The sequence below is a fragment of the Pocillopora verrucosa genome, chromosome 3, assembly GCF_036669915.1.
Source record: "Pocillopora verrucosa isolate sample1 chromosome 3, ASM3666991v2, whole genome shotgun sequence".
NCBI lineage: Eukaryota > Metazoa > Cnidaria > Anthozoa > Scleractinia > Pocilloporidae > Pocillopora > Pocillopora verrucosa.
In genome coordinates, this window is record NC_089314.1 from 21,738,298 (window position 1) to 21,763,554 (window position 25,257).

The 25,257-nt window shown below is 38.5% G+C and overlaps 1 protein-coding gene and 1 pseudogene across 1 annotated transcript in view; one reads left to right on the top strand and one right to left on the bottom strand.

The window, feature by feature from the left end:
• Window positions 1-25,257, top strand: part of LOC131771119 (trichohyalin-like) — a 46,704-nt gene that overhangs the window by 16,139 nt on the left and 5,308 nt on the right. The window contains exons 3-11 of the mRNA XM_066163588.1: window positions 12,552-12,644; window positions 13,333-13,470; window positions 14,446-14,551; window positions 16,442-18,147; window positions 18,496-18,698; window positions 19,416-19,468; window positions 21,652-22,142; window positions 23,146-23,487; window positions 24,139-24,247. Coding sequence (XP_066019685.1) covers window positions 12,552-12,644; window positions 13,333-13,470; window positions 14,446-14,551; window positions 16,442-18,147; window positions 18,496-18,698; window positions 19,416-19,468; window positions 21,652-22,142; window positions 23,146-23,487; window positions 24,139-24,247 — 3,241 coding nt within the window. The remainder of the gene's footprint in view (window positions 1-12,551; window positions 12,645-13,332; window positions 13,471-14,445; window positions 14,552-16,441; window positions 18,148-18,495; window positions 18,699-19,415; window positions 19,469-21,651; window positions 22,143-23,145; window positions 23,488-24,138; window positions 24,248-25,257) is intronic.
• On the bottom strand, window positions 3,450-12,460 carry LOC136280018 (uncharacterized; annotated as a pseudogene).

A 25,257-nucleotide genomic window follows, 5' to 3' on the forward strand; every position in this document is an offset into this window, starting at 1 on the left:
CCCAATATGCAATGTCTTAAGTAACTTCTACCCTGTATTTGAACAGAATTTTCTCTTGGCATGTTGGTCAGTCATAAGGCAGACGAAACAAATAATGTTCTATTACCTAATCATAATACTGAGTTACACAGCTTATACAAGCATTTTAACAGGGATAGGTTTGAGACAAGGTGAAACATTTGGTCGCGTAGTCTGATCGTCCGGGTGAGAGTAGTCTTGAAAATGTTGTAAGTTGTTATAAACTGTGCTGCTGCGTCACTGGGAGATATTACAAGATAATGTGGTTTCATCAACGGCGTTGATGATGAAAATTGGCCACCGTAAAGAGTTTCTAAAGCTGACTTTTCGAGCGTCAACCCTTCGTCAGATTAAACCAAATTTTCTGATCTTACCTCCACCAACGCAGCACCAAAGTTTTTTTTTTAGAAAAGGTCTGTTATCGGTAAAAGTGACTGCCGTTTCGACAACCTGAGCGAAAGTCATCAACGTAGTTTCCATCAAGGTTGCCGTTTGTCATTCACTATCACAACGAGAAATCCTTTTCAGTACTATTCCCACCCCGACGATCAGACTGCCTGATCAACTAACCTATCTCTAAAATAATAATAACAGATAGAGCCTGTCTCAATTGATAAATTAATTTCTAAATTTAAACTAATTATATGAAATGAGAATAAGACTACCTTCTATCATATAAACTACGGTGTTATACAAGGATTTCCAGCCCTAAGTAAAGCTGTAACTACACAAGTGGAAAAATCAGCTGCTGACACGTCACTCGTCTTTCGCGCCACTCGGTCAGGATGATGGATGAAAGGTCGTCTGTCAGAATTTTTCCGGATTATGGCTGCTATAGCACCGAAAAATCCGTACTATACAGACAGCGGCGTTCAAACTTCTCTAGAAAACAATGTCCGAAAAGAAAAACCGATAGTTACGTAGTCAGTGGCTGTGATAATGGCATTTCTCGCGGCTGAGAACGAAAATCAATGGCTGAAAGATTAGTGACAGGCCGAGTTTGGCCGTGTACCTGAAAGATGTCTTCTGTCGGTAAGGACTTAGTCAAAAACTGAGAAATTTGTGTATTGAAAATTACGCTCATTGTTTGGTTTTGTAATGTTTCAACGCATTTTTTCATCTTGAGCCTTAGCACGAACGCACTTTACGATTTTTATTCGGGGATTGTCGATCCCTACACTTTCATTCATTAATAAATTCGACTTTTGTTGTCAGTAAAGGCTTATTGTGTTAATATTATGCTTGGTGAAGTTCTTCAGACTGAACTGATGTAAAGGGTTGGACTATGATCATGATTGGCTATCTTTATGGCCTTGTTATTAACGCTTGTCAAAGGGAACTGCATGCTTATTCTGAGATCTCAAATAAAGTGATTAACCATGCAAAAATAGACAGACGGACGGAAATAAAAAAGGTCTGCGCGTTCGAAGAAGATTTCTACCCTTAGTTTTAACCAAAAGGTAGCTAAATTATCATTCCATCTATTTCTTTCCCTCTCGATTGTACTTTTCACTACTTCATTTGAGAGCCTGAGACAACAAGACATCTTATCCTTTCTAATTAAGCAGGTAATATTTGTTGATAAGCTATTCAAGGAAATGTCAGTGTCCAAGCGTTAACGACAATGCGAATTATTTTGATATTCAAGTGTCTCATGAACTTTCTCTTTTATCACTCTTTTACCACTTTAAATAGTATCGAAACTACTGCTTTGTAACTCAGTAACTTAACCATACTTCAAGGGCAAGGTTGCATATAAGTGATGTAGTAAGGCAAATAGGCACACAATATATCTCCTTACCTTCCCCGTCTGATTCAAAGATTTATTTACTTCGGGAGCGCTGTAAGCAAAACAGCCAGGACCAATCGACATCTTCTGTTCCTTGAATTTGGCAGCGCCGTAACCAGAAACTTTCCCTCGCCATCGATTTCCTTGTCGCCATAGCAACACATTGCCACTGCTGATGTCACGGTGGATAATCGGAGAAGGTTTCTTTATGTGAAGGTAGTTTAAAGCTTCAGCCACATTCAGAGCAATAACATATTTCGGTCTTGGAAGGAGGTCGCTGCTTTAACAGTTGCCTCAAACTTGTTTCCATGAGCTCCGTGACGTAGAGGGGAATTCCCTCGTCATAAGTTGCTCCGATAAACGGCAAGGATGGCGGCATCTTGAGGGGATGTCAATCTCTTGCCAGAACAAACTCAGGTTATAAGGAGAAACAATTGCTTCATGGATTTGTTTGACAGCGACGGAGCACCCACAATACCTGCCTTCAAACACCTCTGCCCAGCCGATATTTGAATCTCACCTCGAGGGATAACCCAGTCGCAGAACTGTGACTCCAATTTATCCTCAAGAAACAAGATATTTCCATCTCTTAATGAAACTATAGTAGTTCCATACCTTTTTTGAGTAAGCGAGTGTGTAGGGATCATTTATTATCTATTACCTTAGGAGGAGGAGAGAATTTTCTTTTGGGGGGGTTACATGGGGGTGTTACGTGGGGGTGTTACATGGGGGTGTTACATGGTTTTCAGGGTGAACAGAGGGGGGATCAACCGTTGCTAAAAGAGCATAAAGGGGGGGGGGGACTACTTAGCATTGACTGACCATTAACTACTGCCAATGAAGGAGGATCATAAGAATATTACAGAGCCAGTTATGGGGTACATTATATCGTGACACAACCAAAATCTTCAAAATAATTCTATTTGTGATGCATACAGCTGTTTCACATGTCTTGCTTACTAAAGGGAAAGTCAAGTATAAATGAAACATTTGAAGAGGATGGGTAAGAGGGAAAAGTGCTGATACCTGACTGCTGGGAATACCTGAGCCATTACGAGGGAGCCTTGTTTGAAAAACGTTAGGATATGCTATATAATGCTATAAAGTTTGGATGGGAATCTGATTGTATTGGAAGAACTAAAACGCTGCATGGAAATTTTATGTTGGAATGTTATTTTTCCCCTGCAGATTTACGCCATCTAATCTCGTGATTTGTACATGTACAAGTACATTACATTCACGGGAAACTCACATAGAATACTTGAGATGAATCGTTGTCTGTTTTTAGCCGACACTTTTAATCACACAAACTTCACCAAAGGTTTAACCCTTAAACCCCTAAGAGTGACTGGCATGTTATTCCTCCTTACAAGACTTCACCCCTGGATAAAACATTAAGGTCGTGAGAATAAGGAAAATGATCAACAAAATGATCTTTGTTTTTGCACTGTGATGCCCAGCTTCTCGGCAATTTGGAATGCTTCTTGAAACCATTTTGCATATTTCTCTTCTACCTTTTGGCGCACAGAAGATAACACTTTAACTACATCCCCCCTTAACGAACGCTAGAACTGCCCGGCGGACTGTTAAGGTAAGAACGAGGTCAAAATAAGCGATAGCGTGGTAATGGCTAACCGCTATCTTACTTGAATCTGCATTCATTTTGGATCGTCTTAGAGCGGTATGTTGCATTTCTTGGGCCGTTGGCAAAATGATTTGCTAGCACTTTATCACCAGCTTTTGCTCTGAAATCTATCAGTGCTTGAAAGTTTCCTGGGTTGTCTGAAGCTTCGTCTATGTGTGACGAGTCAGCGCAGTGGTCTCGTAATGCTAAGTTCTGACTACCACAAAGCATAACAGTTTTTATGATAGATCGTAACTTCTGTCTGTTAAGTTCGACAGTGTTACGATAAAGATCACTGAGCTGCTGTGAGATAGACGGCATTTTCCCTTCCTGTGCCCGAAGGAAATCCTCTGCGCAACCAACCGCTGCCTTGTAAAATTCGGAACTAAGCTGGTGTTCCTTGAACTTCGTGCTTGCGGATACCCAGTTCTTTTAAGGACTCTTATATAGTTTGTCAAGGCGGTCACTGTTCTTTCCTGTCAGGTGTCCAAACAAAACACAAAAGCTGAAAAACGCTCCATCCCGAGCCGCAGAGTAGACCAACCACAAAACTGAGTAAGCCACTCGAAACAAAATGCTCTGATTTTTCCATGAAAAATGGGTTTTAGGGAAATTGTAGCTTCAAGGTGGTGTTCAAGAATTTTTTAGGAGTTCTAGCTTTCGGTCATCAGATGGTGACTGTGCTATGGTATAGTACAATCGTGTTTGATAGAATTCTCCAACGGTATGCTGGTATCAGCATCCGCTGTGGTGGCTGAAAGATATAGACAAAGAGGCTTTTACAATTTATGCTAAGTTGGTTAGGTGATCTAATCATTTAAATATTGCACTTGTAAAATCGGTTTGATAATAACATCCAAACATATAACAATTATTTAGTGCAATTTTTTAATATATGTAAAATAACTCAATTATGGAATTACAAAGCAGCTTACAGTGTCTTTTAAAAACTCTACTAGTATATAAATAAGGAAACATCACATTCTGACGCCAGAAGACGGCATTCGTCGTCTCTTTCATCGGCACTGTTAGACATTTCCATAACTTTTAGATTTTTGCACCCATCCACAATAAATCTAACATCAATCGGCGACAGCGTTATTCCTTTTACACATAAGGAAAACCACGAAGGCAAAGAAACTGCCAATTTAACAGCTTCATTGGAACAAAGCTTTGTTCAGTTCATAGATGAAATGTTAATTTTACTCATTCGTTTTATTATGGACTCGCTGAAACTATTTTCATCAACATATAAGCGGTCATTAAGAATTAGCACTTCAAGACCAACAGCTTCAGACTTTTGGTTTGGTAAACAATTTAAGGTACGTATTGGCTGACCGCTTAAATCTAAGTGTGTCAGCTTGTGAGCTACTCGTAAACAGTTTTGTAGTATCTCATTTAACATGGACTGGGATACTCTGACGTCGACATAAGACATAGAAAAATGCGAAAAAGCCCTGGAGTGTGAAACAATGTTCAGAAACTGAGCTTCGGTCAAATGATAAACGTTCCATTTATCAAGAGGTAGACTATGCCAGAGGCCATCTGTCTGTGAAATGTTCCACCATCTCTTTGAAACCTTGCTTAAGGTTCCGAAAATTTCCTTTAGGCCAAAATGCCTAAAAACTGCTACAAGCAGTTCATCCGGTAGGGCTGTACAAATCAGAAAATAAAATCTTGATCACGTTTTTACTCTTTGTTTACCGGTAAATTGTTGTACAATCATGAAGACACATTTTATATGTCTAACATTAACAATAATTCTTACTGGTCAGTCAGACTAGTTCGCTGGCTGTTTTAAAAACTACATAATCTGAGAATTAGTTAGGTATCCTAACAACCAGGTTGCCCTGACATCATTACTTTTGGCGCTAAAGCTCGGGTGAGCTGGAAACGAAAATTAAAAAGTTCCCGGCGGGAATAATCAATTTGTTTTTCCTTTTCATAAGCTTTTCTTCTTGCTAAATCTAAAAACCAAAATCAATGTGAAAACAGGAGGTGATTTATATCGGCGAATTCTTGCACAAATCTAATGAAAGCTACCTAGGTCTACATATGTATAAGTTTCAATATACATCTGATATTCTTTGGTTCGATTTTACCTTCAATCTCTGGTGATGTTTGACTTTCCTCAGAAGACCTCGGTTGCTTGGCAGCGGGACGGTCGTTACTCACGACCTCTACAAAAAAGACGATTTTCCATAAATATCACTTCAAAAGCTGAGTATTATATTTCGAATTGTGTAATCAGCGGGCCTGGAAATCTTAGGTCATCTTAGAAATGTGTTATACCCTCCAGTCCAGACAATCGATCTGCGTTTTCTCTTTCTCCATCTTCATTGCTAGAACGAGTTTCCACTGCAAAGATAAATCATTTGTTCAAAAAATAGAAAGAGGACAAATTTCAACCCAGACAAACATGTCTGGGTATCACGTCAGCCAGGTGTGTGCATACCGAACGAAAATAACTTTTCAGAAAAAATTATTTTGTCTACCATCAACGATTATTAACAAAGACCCGAACTAATCTTTTTTCCTGAAGTAGTCAGTAATTTGTGACATCTTGACGTTGTTATGTGTTCCACACTCTTGTTGAAGTCGTTGTCCAAAGACGTTGAATGATCATACAAGCTAACCGAGTAGCAGAATTGCACAAATCGCCTGGGGAAATCTAATTTTGGTCCAGACGCTCGCGGCGATAATGTGATGGCGTGACCGCCGTCCGGAAACTAGTGATTTCCCGGCTGTAAAATTTTGCCGCCAGAACGTGTCTATGACCCTTGTCTACTTCCGGTAATTGGCAAAATGAATAAATAAAAAATAAATGTCAAAATATTTCCGAGATTCAACTTGCAGTTTACTTTTATTAAAAATATATACATATCTATTTTTTTTATTATGAAAATTCTGACCGATTTTTGTAAAATAGTGGAAACCGGATCCGCGCCTGAGGAACAGGAGACTACACAGTTTTTTGGAGATACCATGTTTTTAAATTTAAAGGGACGATTGGTACCCACACTCTCCGGTCTGATCTCTTTGATGAGGCCTCGCTCTCACGGATCCAATCAAATATGATACTAACTGTATTTTGCTTTGATGTTCAAATTTCTTTGGAGTAACCTGACTTATCACTAAAACGAAACACATACCACTGAAGTTCTGTTTCTTTAAGAAAATGAGGAAATACGGTTCAGTGCATAAAATTTCTCAAATTCTAATACTGATTTCATACTGATACTGATAGACATGGGATATTGATAAATTCGCCAATGAGGAATGCTCAGGAATCTTATTTGACATCTGATACTTAAGTAGTTTTCTCCCGCATGGACGGGCTTGTCATTAAGAGATACTTACACTCTTCAGTTCCAAACCGAAAAAGGTTCCAACTTTAGTCACACTTGTACTTCACGATAGTACTCCAAGGGCATTCTGCAACGGGGACAAGCACTTCCGTTCCCGGCTGAAGACGTCGCCCAAAAACAACCATTCCTTGCCGACTAAGTACTTGATACCTTGATTCAGGTGAAAAGGCAAGGCAAAAGTAAACTAGCATCTTCGTTTGAGAGCCTGATAAATGCTTCTTTGCTAATGGATGGTACTATTATCCGCGTTTTACACTCTCCTTGGTAGACAGGGACAGATGTTTCCACTTTAAATTCGTATAAGCTTGATAAAGCTTTCAATCACTCTCCTTGCATCAGTTTCTGAAATGGATCAAAGCGGAGGATGTAGTACTCAGAGTGTTTATCTCGGGGTTTCTCCTTCTGAACATTGTCGATTTCCATTCTGTACCTTGCGGAGAGAATTTCGATTAGTCTGGTCGTACGGTGTGAAAGCGAAATTAGCTCCTCTGAGAAACGGAAATAAGGCTCTTCTTCTTTACTTGCTACGTCGTTGTTTCACTTAGTTGGCTGTATCGGGATGAGGAGGATAAGAAACTCATGAAAAGTGTCAGATACGACTTTTCTCAGAAAAACCATGGAGATTCTTATATAACTTCGTAAATAACTGCTATGCACAAAATAAGTGTGACAAATCGAAAGAGCTACGTCAAACAACCTTGACCTACACGACACAATTATTGTTATTTACTGAAGTGTTTTAACGGATAAAAATTTACCTGTGATTAAACATGTTGAAACTGTGCTTGATGTCAAATTGACTTCAGCTGTGGCTCTTGCTATGACTGCTATGATTGTCAAACATCCAAATGAACGAGTACAGTTATCTCAGCGACAAAGAAAGTTGACACTAATTTATGTTCGTGCTGTGTCCGTACAGACTTCGTGACTCACTGTCGTAAGAGGCTTTCCGCCCAGGGACCGTAACATAGAGTGTATAAAGTAACGCAGTCATAAAAAAATGCTGCCCTTATGATGAATTAATAATTGCGTGAATCCAAGGGTCGGATCTGCTGTCAACTCCTCTTTTAACCTTGTAGTTGTCGTAAATTGCATTTTGGTTAAACACCATGGAAGAAACATTTCAGTTCTGGCCCAACTTATCATCAAATCCCCAACGAAATAAGCCCCAGCATTTCGTCACTTATTTAAACGAGACTCTGTTGCATTTGGAATGCTATAATAATAGCAGACTGTGCATTGAGGGTAGCCCTAGGAAAAATTTTCTCGATCAGCCGCCCCTTCTTTCTGTCGAAGACTAACATGACTTTTGTCCACAATCTTGAGGTAAGAGGGTCTCGATGGGGTCAACCATTAGCCGTAAAACGGCATAAGATTGTTGAGCCTTTAGAGGTAAAACTGACGAAATTTAACGGTTCGACGTAAAAACAGTGAACTTTAAAAGTTTTCCTCGTAACCTCAACGAAAAGAAGTAAACCGTAAGCCGTAAAATGTCCATAGTTTTAACCGTTCGCCGTGAAAGCCAACACCGCAATGAGAGCCTCAGTTAAGAGCCGTGAACTTTCTTGAAAGTGCTACAAATTCCGTACAAGCCTGAATCTTTTTCAGGCCTTATTTTCACTATTGCTCAAGTAGTGTTCATTACTACGAAGATCACTTTCATATTAAAGTCTTTATCCGCAGTTCAAACATGTGACTTTCATATATTCATAGTCGTTTATTCACAATTTCACGGGTTTATTTGGAACCAATATAATGACCAGCTCACAATTGGCTTGTTAGCTCAGTTGATAGAGCGCTGCATCGGTATCGCAGAGTTCATGGGTTCAAACCCGTACAGGCTTGAGTCTTTTTCAGGCCTTAGTTTCACGACTGCAGCAGTGTTCATTACTGCGAAGATCCCTTTCATATTCACGTCTTTATCCGCAGTTCAAAAATGTGACTTTCATACATTCATAATCGTTTAAAAATAACTTTGTTCGTAACTACGTTCGTTCCCACGAGATGTCGTTGATTGATCCGAAAAACAAAACAAAAGGGAAGTCAACTTCCTGTGTGCATTCAGAACTCGCCTCCATTACACTTACTTCCCGCTGGGACAAAAGGTATTTCGTGACAAGAGCTTACGTTGGTTATTAGATTACTTAAGAAGTTCCGAATGCCTGAAGGTGGCGGTATGATTCAAAGTATATTTTGCGCGGAAAATGCTTCGCCTTACAACTATGTAGATTTATTTGTGACGAGTGGCAGTTTTATCTCCCAATCTCTCCGTTGAATATTGAGTGACTCTTTTGGAAAGTCTAGAATTAACAGGTAGCGGCCGGTCGTCACAAATGGCTTCATATTCACCCAACAGATCACCTTGATACTTTGCTGCGTTTCATTTTGAAGGTAAGATGTTTTAGTCATGCATTTAATGTTTTCGAACTAAATGATTCTCAGCTGCGCAATTCACACACCGAACTGTTTATATGAATAGTTGAACTTGAATGACTACCTTACATCGAAGGATCGTTTTGGAATTGCTTAACCCTACTCATTTTGTTGTGGTAGAAACTGCACGTGTCAAGCAAATATGCTGGAGAGCATTCGAGTTATACTCGGGGTGATTTGAATGTAGTATATGTTAATAAAAATTTGGTAGTCAAATTCAAACGATTATTCGGCTGGCGTGTGAAAGAACCAAATCTCTTTTCTAAGGGGGTGTATTATGACATAATATGACGTTTCTAAGTCGCGTAGTCCAACCACAGGCCACCCAAGCTCACGTCTCAATTCATGAAAGCGTTACGCGTTGTGTGACTCGGTGTTCAGTTACGAGGAACCGTTGAAAATTTGAACACGTTATAAGGAATAGTATGGAGAACGAAATATGGTCGATTTACAACGATAAATATTTCGAAATAGGAGGATTTTACGTGTAAAATCAATAAAACTTACTCACATCCTGTGTGTCCGTTGTAGTTTCTGGCGATTTCTGCTGTTTTAAGCTTGATTTACCATCACTGTTATCCCTGTCAAAGGACGACGTGAAACTAAAAGGTGAAACTAAAACAGATAAACAACGGACAAAATTTGAATATTATGTGGCGTTTGCTTTGAATACTTGAGCTTGATTATTTTCGCTAAAATGCTATCAAAGGGGAAGAGATGCGGTGAAACTGACCGCGAAACGAATCAGAAGAGAGTTAAGAGTGGCAAAGTTTCAAGATGAATATTCTAAGATTTTATTTTGGGAACTTTAGGGATGGATTATTCCTTTTAAAATCACGGGCAAAAAGCTCACATTAATAGAGAACAAATTTTTAAGTGCAAACCCAGGATAATCCAAGCTTAAGTGCTCACAGGAAACCCCACAGAATAATGAAATCTTGTCCGTTGTTTATCTGTTTTAGTTTCACCTCGCTGTCTGATTGGTTGATCAGTACATTATATTTAGGCGAGGTGTCTCTTTGAGGATGGGGTAAGTATTGTACATTAATCGAACGTACCACTCACGGTAGAGAGAAAATTGACCTCGCACCCAAGTCTCTTCCGCGGCTGTGCCCAGTCTGCTTGTTCAAAGCATAGCCAGAAAGAACTTGAAAATGCAGGTAAAAAACGCTCATTTCCAGCGAAATGCGCAGAGAAATTTGAGAGACGACAACATGTCACGTACATGAAATACGAGAATCCGAACAAAACCTCCACCTCCCCCTGAAATCTTACACTCTCTGGTCCCTTGTATAATCAACCATCTCACGAAATGAAAAGCGAGAGTATGCTAATTATATTTTGTATTCCCTCAATAGTAAAAGGCTTAAAGAACTTTACAAAATGAACTGTCAAGTTACAAGAAATAATAAATGAATAAATAAATAAATGCCTCCATTGCTTAATACAGCAGTAAAAAATGTATGTACAATCAACACTTTTGAAAAATTGCTTAACATTTTATTTAGCGAAGTATACTGTCACATGTCGGCTTTACAACACTACTGTTTTCTGTAACTACAACTGATATGTCTCTATATGAAGTATTAAAGTTGTTTCCCCGCTAACCACTGGTATTTCGGTCTTTTTTTCTTTCCCCGCTCGTCGCCCGTGACGTAGTAACTCCCCAGATTTTCAACGGTTCCTCTCGTAACTTAACACCGAGTCACACAACGCGTGACGCTTTCATGAATTAATCGTTGGCTTTTTCTCGAGACGTGAGCTTGGGCTACCTGTGGTAATGTTTGCATGGATAGCACAATACTTGGGATCAGAGGGGACATGGTGGTTCGATAAGTTATATCTATGTTAGCATTACAATAAAAATACTTAGAACTAAAGCTGTATGATAAGGAAAGATCCCTAAAGTACAAAGATCAGAAAATTCTTGTAAAAAGAAAATCAACCTTTAAATAATTGTGAAGGAAACCGTTATTTCACCAGTTTCTTGAAATTGAAGCTAAACTTCTACCATAATTTTTTAAGTCTTTCTTTAAATCTGATGGCCCTCAAAACAAAAATAAATGGTCCAGTTCATTTTATGGGGCAATAGTAGTAAAAATATCTCTTCCAAGTTGGTGCCCTTATTTTGAAGCCATGCTTTGATTAAACATTTAACACAGGAAATAGTATCTTGGCTATCATTGATGCTATGATAGTGGAAACTGGAAACAAGTCCTTGGAAATCTAGAGTGGAAACCTGAGACATAGTTGGGTATTTCACTTGTTGACTTGGTTAAAGGGATGAATCCAGGAAGGTAAAACTGTTGCTTAAGGGATAGGGATTTAATATTTCTGATTAAATAAAACTGAAACTCAATTATAGTACCTTGTTAAACTACATATATGCCCATTTTCTTTAAAATCATAATTGTTTAATTCCCATGTATGGTTTTGTGTTTGGGCAGTCTTAAGTCTAAAGGCCATAATGGTTCATGGTTAGGTGTAAGACAATTTGCAGACAAATTAAAGGTGAATTTACTTTGTGCTTAATGGCATTAATCCTTAAGTGTTCTCATTTTTCTTTTGTGCATTGGAATACAATTGAAGTCTTCATGTATTGATGCTTCTGGTAATAAATTTGAATTATTTTTCTTCTTTTCTTGTTTTTAAAGAAATGGGAACCAGTGGAGAAGGGACCAAATTTCAGTGCAAGGTCTGACCAATGTTCTTGCAATTTTTACTGATATTGCCAATTTATGGGTCAAATTCTCCCTTTTCCTAAGTTTCTGGAAATAGTTTTAACAATGTTTTGTTTACTTTTAATTCAAAGCTTGTAGGGATAACAGATGTCGCTAGCCCAGAGGGTATGGATATGTGTGTGGAGGCTTTTGGGAAATTAAAGGTGCAGTGTATCTGTTCATGAGTCATGTTGATTCATGAACTTGAATCAAAGCTCAAATTTATTTTTTACCATAATGGCAATTATAAGTTGTCATATTTCTAAAACACAACTTATAATATGCTATTATTATTGATATTCCTTGAACATGCCACCATAATACTGCCTGAATTGCCGCATATTATACCACAAGCAAGTCTGCCAATATGGCAAATTGATACTGCCTAATTGATCATAAAAGCTTGTCATAAACTGCCGTTCATTCAGCCCAATTTGGTACTTGGCCCCTTCTCTACCGCCTTACCCCAATGCACAGCAATATCTTTTGCTTTTCCCTCTGGTAACATAGTAATCCTCTTAGTCCTGGAATGCTGACCGGTAATGATGTCTGTGTTTTATTATTATTATTATTAATATTATGATTGTTACTTAAACTAGGCTCAGGCAAAGAAAAAGTGGCTGCACAAAGAGAGGGTGACACTGACTGTTATTAGTTTGGAAGGTATCAGCATAGAAGATGAGACTTCTCAAGTAAGTGTGCAAATAAGTCAAATATTATTTAACCACCTTGTGATCACCATAGACACAGTGACATATAAGCTGCACCCATGGGTGTGCAACTTAAATTTGGTAAAGGGAGTTTTTTTTTCCAAAGTTGGGAAATTAAGATGCCAAGTAAAACTATGCAGTATATTTCTATCTCTACATCTTATCCAATATATTTTTTTTGATTAATATCAGTATCTGGGCAACTGCCCACCTACCCCTCCCCTAACCCAACATTAACCTGAACTTGTTATCAATTGACTGTTGTTGAGTTAGGGGAGGGGTAGGTGGGCAGTTGCCCAGATACTGATATTGATCCATTTTTTTTTTTTATCAAAAAAAAAAAAAGGAATAAGTTAACTCTTAAATCTCATCAAAATACTGCTTTCACTTTTCCCATCTAATCACTAAAGAGAATTTTCAAGGGGCAGTATATGGTTCAAATGTTTTGTTACATGTTACAGTACATTTTCTTTATCAATTTACCCGTTGAAATATCTATTTATTTACTTATTTATTCATTTATTCACTCAAGTCAAAAATAACTGGAGAGTACTGAACAAAGGAAGGGCTAAACAACAGAAGGGAAAGATTCAATGAAATCTCCAGGTGCCCTTTCCATCTCAGTGCTTTTTGAGTTTTTTATAGGTTTTACTGATTTTTTTTGTTTTAGAAAGTGAAGCATATGCATCCTGTCAAGAGCATAACATTTGTCATTCCTGACCCAGATGATAGGAAAATATTTGGTTATGTTTTCAGTCAACCTGATTGTTCCACTGGACATAAATTTTATGCCCTGAAGTCAGAAAATGTAAGAGGGACTAAAAAAAATTGTTTGCTTTGTTAAATGAAATACAAAAAATGCATTGGCTAGTTGTAAGAGACGTGATGCATGGACTTGGTTTGAGACATGTCTTGTTCACTGTGTTGTGTTACTATTGGGATCTGATGTCTCACACTCGCAATGTCTCTCTCTGCTGAGGAACATATGGAGGCATTACAAAACTGCTAAAGAATTAACTTAGCATTAATCCTCACCCTGGCTGAATTAACATTTAACCAATGTAAGGATGCATACAGTGCCCCTGGTTATGTCATATGCTCATGAAAGTGGAATGAGCATCTGGATCAAGCTCCAGAAGCAAGGGCTATGGGCTTGACAGCAGACTAATCTTATAACCAGTAACTAATAGTTGGTTTCAGTTATACATATGTCATCACACTTTATAAGGAAAAGGTATGCAAGTCTACTGTCTACTGTTCAAAGAGATACACAAGGGAATGTATTTCATATCAAATTATGACAATACAAATGGAGATACAAATTAATTCTGAGTCATCTAAAAATAAAACTGATGTCCTTTTCCCACATTCTCTTTTCTGTATGACATTTGGATTCAATTTTTTAATAATTGAAGGGAATTTCTAAGTCAGCAAAAAAAAGTTTCAAAAATTGAGCTACCCAAAAATTTCCTGTTTCAGTTAATTTATTGCATGTGTTTTTGTGCCTTTCTGAGAGTAGCATTTCCTGTTGAAAAGAAATCATTGAGGAGAAAAATTTTTGTCAGGGAACAATGCAAATTGTATCTTGTTGAAGAGGAAAAATACTTTAAATCTACTTTACAATAGTGCACTTTGATTTGAAGGCTTGTAAGACTTCTCTGCAAATTCTTAGTCTCCAATTCATATATGCGAATAAACATTTTCATAACATTTAATCTCAAATATTGTCCATAAGTACTCACAAGTATTAATTATTCTAAGCATGTGTTATTATTTCTTTCAGGCAAAGGTCATAGTTGATGCCATTATTGAACTTTTTGTGGAATCAGTTAATCTTAGACAAAGGGCTGGATTAGCAAAGGAGCAGGTCCCCAGAAATTCATCAAATGGTACTGACTGCAGAACCATTGATTTTGTTGAATGATTATAACAACTGTAAGAAGGCTGTTCCACAAAAATAAGCGTTTAGAAATAACTCGTATGTACTGGTCCCATCTTTATATTTTTATTTTAAAGCTACCATGATATATGCTATATTGTATGATGTTATAATAGTGTGTTCATGAGAAAGTAAGTTTGTTACTGACTGACAATGACTGATAAGTTAAGGGAATTTCACTCTTTCAACGATCCTACTAATCATTACCTTCTCTTTTGAAGAATGAGGTGATTCTTAGGGAAGTACTCTACTCGACTTGAGTAGAGTCCTGCCTCATTTTGCATCTGAGTGACGTCATCCGTATCATGATCACTAGCAGTTCAGTGTAATTTTTTTTCCAATGAAGAAGTCCACTCTTTTCTACTTTTCCAGTCTGCTTTCTTTAGCTTTTAACACGAACTAAACGTGCGAGAGATTCCTGTTATCTTACTGTCGTAAACTGTACCTTTCCTAGAGGAAAGTACGACTGATAAACAACACATGTCTCTACTATGTGGAACTTTTTTTAAAAATGGTAAGCTATAGTGAGCAGCACTGCACGAGCTAAAATAGGAATAACTTGGTTCTTCCTGTAATTCGTACTCGTGTTACATGAAAAATTCACTCGTTTTCCGCCAATCAGACGCGCTTAATTTTTTCATGCATAACATTATTATTAATAGCTTTAGCTCATTTTGAAGACAACTTCCGTTTGGTTCGGTCATAGTCTTGTATCCAGACCTTTCACGGCCAAGTAGTTGAAAGGTCCCCACATTTCAGTTACGGTTAAACGGTAGAATCTGAATGCGAGATTAGTTCGGTCAGTCTTTTGAATCTCTAATCGCGGTTAGTAGTAACTGGTTGGCACGCACTTTTGCTAAGATAGAGGTCATTTGCATGCAGCCAAGGATCTTCTTCCGCTGAGCCCTTGCTTATGTAAATACGCAGTACGTTTAGAGAGCCAACATTTTTTTTTGGCTGTGTGCTACTGTGTTTATTTTTTGTTTTTTTTTTAATTAGAAAAAGAGTAATTCTATGTTTGCGTATAAAGTGTTATGTTGCTCGCACCAATCAGATCGCCGCGTCAGGATTTGTATCTCGCACCAATCAGATTGCCGCATTAGGGTATTATCTCGCACCAATCAGATTGCTTCATTAGGGTATATTCCTCGCATAATCATATGACAGCATTTGAATATCTTGCACTAATCATAGCGTTTGGTATTGCTTTGTTATAAATGATGTCATGGATCAGGGGGCTGTGCACAAAAAATGACATAAAGCAGAAATTTTGGGCTCATTTGTTAAGTGTAATGGTTTGTGGCCTTCGCGAGAGCCTCGTCGATTAAGGTCGAGAATAATCGGGATATGAAAGGTTCGCATTTAAATTTTTAATTTAACTCGTGAGCGAAATCTCTTTCGCAACCGTTATTTGGTCTCGTCACGCAGTGGCTCTCCCTTCAATGTGGAATAGAGGGCGTTGAATGACAAGACCAAGTGACGGCTGCGAAGGCGGTTATAGTAAGCGTGTCACTGATGCATTTTATTTTTGCTCAGAACTAGTTAGAGAGTAGAGACAATAGACCACAAAATACCTGTGTGAGTTTGCATAAATTATGTTTTTCATCTTTCTCTTAAAGCGAAGAAATGCGATATTTTCGTTCTTCTGAAAGTTATGAAAATATTAGAAACACAAAGTGTACCATTTCGACCTACTCAACTGAAAAAAATAATTCTTGCATGTTACACATGCCTATGTTTTCTTTTTCCCACGAGAATTTCTCAAGTGGGTGCTGTGGTGAATTCGTTATATTTTTTGACTTCCAGAAGTAAAAGAAATTCTGTCGATTTTTTTCGCTAGAGAACCAGACCGAGCAACAAGAAACGAGAGCTCGTTTATCCAACTTACAGAAACAGCTCAGGGAAAAAGATGACCAGTTGCGAGAGAAGGAAGGGATAAATCTAAACCTGAAAACTCGCTTGAATACAGAAAATCAACAACTGGAAGAGAAAATTAGACAGGAAGAGAATTCAAACCAAAAAAAAGAAAAGAAAGAGGATCGAGTTGAGAATTTACGAACGAACCTGAAAGATGTTGAGCAACGATTAACGCAGAAAGAGGCACAAGAAGAAAATTTACGATCAGACCTAGAGCAGATGGAGCAAAGGATGAAAACAGAATTAACACAAAAGGAAACAAGAGAAAATGAGTTGCGTGACCAGCTTAGGGAAAGGAAGGAGCAGGCTGTTGACTGTCAGAGACATTTGAGCGGGATGGAACAGCAATTGTCAGAAAAAAACAACCAAAAGGAAACTTTACTGAGACAACTTAGAGAGATGGAACAACGATCGAGAGAGGTTACAGCGGAGAATGAGATGAGAGAAAACGAGTTTCGTGAACAAATCAGAGAGAGAGAGCAAGAACTGAGGGAGATGGCACATCAGTTAACTGCGAAGGAGCAAAAAGAGGAGAACTTACGCATGCAAATGGATGGAATGGAACAGCAATTGTCAGAAAAAAACAACCAAAAGGAAACTTTATTGAGACAAATTAGAGAGATGGAACAACGATCGAGAGAGGTTACAGTGGAGAATGAGATGAGAGAAAACGAGTTTCGTGAACAACTCAGAGAGAGAGAGCAAGAACTGAGGGAGATGGCACATCAGTTAACTGCGAAGGAGCAACAAGAGGAGAACTTACGCGTGCAAATAAGGATGCACTTAATGGAACAACGGCTGAGAGAAGAAATGATAGAAGAAGCTACTAGGCTAGGTGAACAGCTTAGAGAAAGGGATCAACAAATAGAAAACTTTCAGATGCAGTTGCAAGGGCTACGTGAACAACTCAGAGAAAAGGATCAGCATTTAGCAAACGTTCGAACGCAGATGGAAGAGCAAGAACTACCCAGGAAAGATTTTCGGCACCAACTTGGAGAAATTGTAGCAGAAAATGCAAATCTACGACAACAGCTTGTTAACCTCGAGAATCAAACCGGATCACAGTCCAATGATTGGGTAATTTCCCGGGTTGATATTCAGTTGACTGGTAAAAGCCTTGGAGTTGGAGGGTGGGGCGAGGTTTTCGAGGGCAGGTACTGTGACTGTTCTGTTGCTGTGAAGCGAATCTATGAGGCAATTAATTCGCCTCACAACCTGAGTTTGTTCCACAGAGAAATTGATATTGCTTCAAGATGCCGACACCCTTGCTTGCTACAGTTTATCGGAGCGACTGATGACGAGGAAATTCCATTGTTTGTTACTGAGCTGATGGAATCAAATTTGCGCGAGCTACTGGGACAACGACCTCTTTCGCGCAAGGAAATCACCGTCATTTCGCTCGATGTGGCTCGAGCGTTGAACTACCTCCACCAAAAGAAACCTTTTCCCATTTTTCACCGCGATGTTAGTAGCGGCAATGTGCTGCTATGGCGACAGGCTAGCCAGTGGCGAGGCAAAGTGTCAGATTATGGTTCTGCTAAGTTTGAGGAACGGTTCATGTCAATTGGCCCAGGATGTTTCGCCTACAGTGCGCCTGAAGCGCAGAGACCAGCAAAGCATACAGCAAAGGTGAGAAAATAAGCTTACAGAATTCCTTGGAGACACTTTTTAAAAACATGAACCCTTTACAATTAAGGATTAAACGGTATTTGTGTAACTTAGTCTTAAGTCGTGTGGTCGGTCGACGCAAAACGGCAAAGTTTGCTCAGTCTACATAAAACGGCAAAGTGTGCTCAGTCTACACAAACGGCAAAGTATGCTCAGTCTACACAAACGGCAGAGTGTGCTGGGTCTACACAAACGGTAAAGTGTGCTCATTCTACACAAACGGCAAAGTTTGCTCCGTCTACACAAACGGCAAAGAGCTTGTGAAAACAACAATCTTATTTCACTGTCTTTTCTTGTCCTGCTTTTTAGATTGATGTCTACAGTTTCGGTGTTCTCCTCTGTGAAATGTGCATTCAGTCATTCCCGGATTATCAAAACCGTGAACGTCAAATCGCTCAGATGACAGACCAGCTATTGCAAGACCTCGTCCGCCGATGTGTGCGGTATGATCCCATTGAAAGACCAGACATGACAGAGATTATCAGTACACTGGAAGAGTTCAATAAAACGTTGTAAGTTTTTCGGGGCATGATTTTTTTTAAACCATTATCATTGTAAATTGTCAAGTTTATGGATGAAGAGAAAGCAAGACTTAAGAAAAAAACTTCGAAATTCAACAACATTTATTCGCACATACAGCTGGGTTAAGTATTTTGTTAGAAAAGTATATAAACAAATCTTACAGTGTCAACATCAAATGATGTTGTTCTCGACTCTTTGAATTATCCAAGAGTCCATTCATACTCAGTCAGGAGCAGTGTATGCGTTGGCTTTATAAAGAAATGCATAAATTTTTATCATAACCGTAGAACATTTGATTGTCACCGAGTAAAATAATTTCTCCGTGTGCATAAATGTAAGCGATAACTATCCAGCTACAGAGCAGTTATATTAGGCTGTGACATGCAATCCCAGAGTCTCAATCTGCAAAACACGATGAGTGAAAACAAAAAAAACCTTAGGGGAAAGAACTTATTCAGGAATTTTGTGTAAGCATATTCAGTTTGGACCCAAGGCAATACTCTACGTGTCTTTTTGTTGGATTGATTTTAAAATAGTACCAATAACCAGGTTCAGAATGGTTCGTCCCAGTCTTGGATTTGTTCCCTCCCACATAGTATCAAGATAAAATTTGCTGACACTTAGTCGTTGATTTGTATTTGAGCTATCTGCAATTTTTGGTGGTTTGAAAGCTGATACCGCTACCGCGAAACCTTGTTTTTGTCTAGGTACTTCAGTTCAATCACATACGCTCATCACCAACTGATACAGGGTGGTGCAAGTGAATCATTAGTTAAGAGTCATTAGGAGAATTAAGAGTCAGTATTCATTGATAACATTGTAATATATCCGTACATGTTATGGTAATTTTAAAAAAATGTCCAATAAATTTTAATTTGTCCACCAGCAAATTTTTTTCTTTTTGTTCTATCCTTTGTGTACTACTCTTGGTCTTATACTTAGATGCGTTTTCCTAAGGTTCTTATGTAAACGAGTTGCCCGCGGGTTGCAAAGAAAACTGAGTACTCAGATGAGTAAACTTTTAGATATAAATTTCTGAACTCCATTTTCAGAAAGGAGGAACAGAACTCCTGAGCTTCGCAATTTGCGTTTCAATGAGAGTTCAGCGGTAAGATAGAAAAACCGCTAGTATAGGTTAGGATGCGACAAGCGTTTTGCTTCCCTCGAGGATGATGTGCAATGCCGCAAGCATTATGTGAGTGAAAAGAATAAGAAAGCGAAGGGCATATGTTTAGTTAAATTGTCTAATGAAGAAAGATGTTACTCGTTTTGTTACGAGAATGGTACTGGAAAACAGTCTTCTTTCCTCGTGGAATGGGGCGCTTCACTTGAAAGGGTTTTCTGTTTCGTGCTTAGGGGTGAAACCAAGGGTCAAAAATATCTCACGAGTTAAGGTCCAGAAAATTATTCCTTGCATGTATCGATGGTATTGAGAACTTTGTAGCAACAGCAGACTTGCATAGCCCAAGTTTTGGGGCTGTGATTAACCCTTTTACTCCCAAGATCTCAATAGTAATTCTCCTTACTGTCTGCCGTACAATTCTTATGAGGTTAGTTTGGGGAATCTAGTCTTGAATCAACTAATGATCCCCAGTTTTATATTTACGTCTATTCTCATCGCTTGTCTGCATTATATTGTATTGATATTATGAGGAGAAATTCTGTCTTGGTCACTCATGAGAGTTTAAAAGCCCCGCGTTGAAATTCATCCTTCAGCAGTTTAGGAAGTCATCAACCTCTGCGTCGGGATAAATTTTGGTCACGTTAAGTAGCCGATTTATTGTCTAAAGCGTATATCCAATATTATTCATTATTGAAAAATTTTGATTTAAAAGCTCTGGAAAAGGTGACGACACGATAGAAAAAGGAATAAAGTGCTCATACTATAAGTAAACATAAAATGAAAGAGTTGTAGGAGGGTTGAACTTGCTGAGTGTGTCAGGTCTGGAGACAAATATAAAGAACTCGAGAAACATAACACGTCTTAAACTGATCACTAAAGACTTTTTTTCCTCATCATAACTTATGACGAATGCGCAGAGAACCCTCTACTGACTGTCATGAAAGTCACCATTTAGTCTTGTGAATGTAATCTTTTATCAATCAATTTTTGATGCTATGCCTAGAGCCCCTTTAGTTTGATCCTTCAGCCATGCCTTGGCTTAATATCTTCGTTGAGAAGAAGTAATATACAAAAGTTAACCCAGAAGATTAGGCAGGAGACAACTTGTTTTATTTCAGGAGCGAATAAATTTATTTGAAATTGTGCTTGCTAAAGGACATGTGCACCTCCCGAAAACAATACTAGCACTGTTAGTCCATAAAGGCTCTTGGATTTACGCAATTATCAATTCATCGTAAGGGCAGCATTTTTTTACGACTGCGTTACTTTGTGTACATTCTCTGTTACGATCCTTGGGCGGAAAATCTCTTACGGCAATGAGTCACAAAGTGGTTGCGGACACACCACGAACATAAATCAGTGTTAACCTTCTTATTCGCTGAGATGACTGTACTCGTTCATTTGGATGGTTGACAATTGTAGCAGTCATAGCAAGAGTCACAGCTGAGGTCAATTGATATCAAGCACAGTTGCAAAATGTTTAATCAAAGGTAAATTTATATCCGTTAAAACGCTTCACTAAATAACAATAATTGTGTCGTAAAGGTCAAAGTTGTTTTTCGTAGCTCTTTCGAATTGTCATGCTAATACGCTTATCTCAGTATATGCTTAGCAGTTGTTTAGTACGAAAGTTACATAAGAGTCTCCGTCGTTTTTCTAAGAAAAGTCGTAAATGAGACTTTTCATGAGTTACTTATCTTCCTCATCCCGACGCGGTTTACTAAGTGAAACATCGACGTAGGAAGCACTGAAGAAGAACCTTAATCTCTTTCCTTAGAGAAGCTACTTTCGCTTTCATCTCGTACGACCAGACTAATCAGAAATTATTTCTGCAAGTTGCAGAATGGAAATTGACAATGTTCAGAAGGAGGAACCCCGAGATAAACACTCTGAGTACTACATCGTCCGCTTTGATCCATTTCAGGAGCTGATTCAGGGAGAGTTATTGCAAGCTTTATCAAGCTCATACGATTTTAATGTGAAATCATTTGTCACTGTTTACCCTGCTTACCAAGGAGGGCATAAGACGCGGGTAATAGTACGTTCCACCAGCAACGAAGCATTTACCCGACTCTCAAACGAAGATGCTAATTTACTTTTGCCTTGTTCCTCACCTGAATCAAGGTATCAAGTACTTAGTCAGCAAGGAATGGTTGTATTTGGCCGACGTCTTCAGCCGGGAACGGAAGTGCTTGTCTCCGTTAAAGAATGCCCATGGAGTTTAAATGACGAGTTTATGAGTGCTATCGTGAAGTACAAGGGTGAATTGCCGTCTGAAACTGGAACCTTTTTCGGTTTGGAACTGAAGAGTGTAAGTAGCTCTTAGATCATAAGAGGAACTTTGAGGAACTAGGAATTTACAATTTGGAAGATATTTGTATCCGTATGACAACTACAGAAGTAGGCAGACAGCCCGTTCATGCGGGGGAAAACTACCTAAGTATCAGATTTCAAACATCTTTCCCCGAGCAGAAAAGATTACTGTGCCATCTTTGCTTATTGGCCAATTTATCAATATCCCATTTCCATCACGGTCTCAGCATCAAATCAGTACTAGAATTTGAGCAATTTTATGCGTTGTACCGTATCTGCTTATTATCTTAAAGAAACAGAACTTCAGTGGTTTATGTTTCGTTTTAGTGATAAGTCAGGTTAATCCTAAGCAATTTGAACATCAAAGTAAAATACAGTTAGTATCATATTTGATTGGATCAGTGAGAGCGAGACCGCATCAAAGAGATCAAACCGGAGAGTGTGGATAACAATCGTCCACTTAAATTTTTGCTTTAACATCGTATCTCCGAAAACACTGTGTAGTCTCTTGTCCCTGTACCGGCGATATCACTCTCATATGCCCCTAGTTTGTACCTTTTCGATCATTTTCACCACCTTCCATTTCATGTTAACAAAAACTCAGACTGGACAATTACAGGAACCGGAAGTTGTTAAGGACGATCAAAATTTATTATCATGCAGCAAATTCATTCATTTTTGATCATTGATATTAAAATCGTTGTTATTAATTACCGCTGATTTGGGTTTTTTAAAACTGTTTTCGGTCGAAACAATCGAATATTCTCAGTTTCTTCGTGGCAGATTTTTATTGATGAGGGCCTCCTTAATCAGTTAAGATCTGCAAATAGAAACTGCACGTTGATTTTTAAATATTCATCAATGTAATCTGCAATATCCCGTATTCCCCTGACGTTTTCCATCGGAATACTTAATGATTCACTTATTTTCTTGATCGTATCAACTGCGCAAACAATTCCAGTTTTGTAACTGCCACAATCTGCTTTTTGACCCTTATCCAGAGCAACCATGCAAAGGGAAATTCTGTCGGCAGTCATTCAGCAAAACCGTCTTTCTCTTGGGCATCACCAACTGGTATTTTTGTTGGACTGGACAGGCTAAAGCCTTTACACTTAGATGCAGAAGAACCTGACTATCCAGAACCAAGGGAATTCCAAGCTTATAAAATACACCTACAGTCTGTTACAAGGAGGCATGATCCACTTCATATACCCCAAAAGAGAGCTGACAAAGCATCAGTACAGACTGGTCAAAACATCGTGACTCTTGTCGTGGATGTTCCATCCAGAGAAACTAAACTACAAAAGAGCAAAGAGGGATCTATAGAGATAGGCCTGCCTCTGGTAAGATACATTACATTTAACTTTGTTTGTTCTGTTTTATTAACCCTTGACAACCGAACATCAGTTTGCATATTTTACATACTTTCTCTCTACATTTCTTACGGTTCCGAAAAGGAAAATTTGTTGAACAATCGAGAGCGTCTTTAGTTGTTGATCATTTCAATTAATGTCTTTCACACGACCTTAATGTTTTATCCAGGGGTGATGTTGTAAGGAGAAATTACATGCCAATCACTCTTAGGGGTTTAAGGGTTAAACTATTGGAGGTGAAATTTGTGTGAATGAATTTGTCGGCTAAAAACAGACAACGATTCTTCTCAAGTATCCTATGTGAGTTTACCCTTGAAGGTAATTAGTTGGCATAAATCTTCAGGGAAAAAATAATATTCTGGCATAAAATTTTCATTCAGTGTTTTAGTTCTTCTAAGTATAATCAGATTGCCATTGAATGGCTCATGCGGGTATTCCCAGCCATCAGGTATCAGCACTTTTCCCTCTTACCCATCCCCTTCAAATTTTTTTCATTTATACTCGCCATTCCCTTTGGCAATCAAGACATGTGAAACAGCTTTATTTATTCACAAATGAAATAGTCTCTGTGATACTTTTGTACCGAACGGTTTGAGTTATGGTTTGGTTTTTTCCCCTCAGGATGAGAGGGCTGTTACAGCTGAAACTGGAAAAGGAAATGCTAAGAAGTTGTTAAGGAATGAAGAGCAAATTGAGGAAATTGAAACACACCCTGATACAAAGTCATCAGGTAAGCACAATATGCCACAAATTGTTTAACGAGTGATGATCTATGGGACTCGATGAAAAACTTGGTGAATCAGTTTTTTTCGGCGGCTGTACATTCTTTTTGTAGACCATGAACACTATGTTTATGGTTAGGTTGTACTTCTTTCCTGGATTAAATGAAAAGACCTATTTAATGTGCACTTCAAGTAACTCAATTTCCAGCTATTTTTTACATACCTTATTTACTTGATTTAAACTCTCCCGCGATTGGAAGCAAATTGACCAATGAACACCACCCTCGAATAAATGCCACGTCTAATCAATCAGATAAACGAGGAGTTTATTTCAAGTTTGAAAACTCTAAGAAAACAAAATATCAAGGAGGTTTCAACCCAGTAATCTACTCAATCAAAAAATGCAAGGGAAGGGAACTTATTACAGATGTTGTTTACAGAAATTTACCAAAGTCAGTCACCAAAGAAATCTGGTCAGTTTGAAGAAAAGGCCACCCTCGAAACGCCAAAAGTCTTATAAAATTGCTGAGAGTATTTTTATCAAACGTGGGAGGCACTTCCATAATTACGTAATAGACCAAGGAACCATCAGATGATTCAACTTATCAATCTTCCATGAGTTTTTGCTAATACGATCCCTTCCAGTATTAACGGTATGGGGAGGTTGAACTTGCTTGAGATCATGGAATACCAAAAGAGCCAGGCCACCAAGCTATTAGTCATTATCTATCGCCGGTGGGGGGGATGGGGGAGGGGGGAAGAAGAGTTTGATTGTGTCGCGATAAAATTTACCCCATAACTGGCTATGTGATATTCTTATGATCCCCCTTCATTGCCAGCAGTTAATAGACAGTCGATGCTAAGTAGTCCCCCGCCAAATCCTCCCCACCTCCCATGGTAATAGATAATAAATGATAATAAATGATTTTTTTGGAAGAACCTCTTCCATTATTACTGACTTGAATACTTTAATCGTCGCCTATAGTGTTTAAAACTTTCTATAAATTTTGAATAAAAC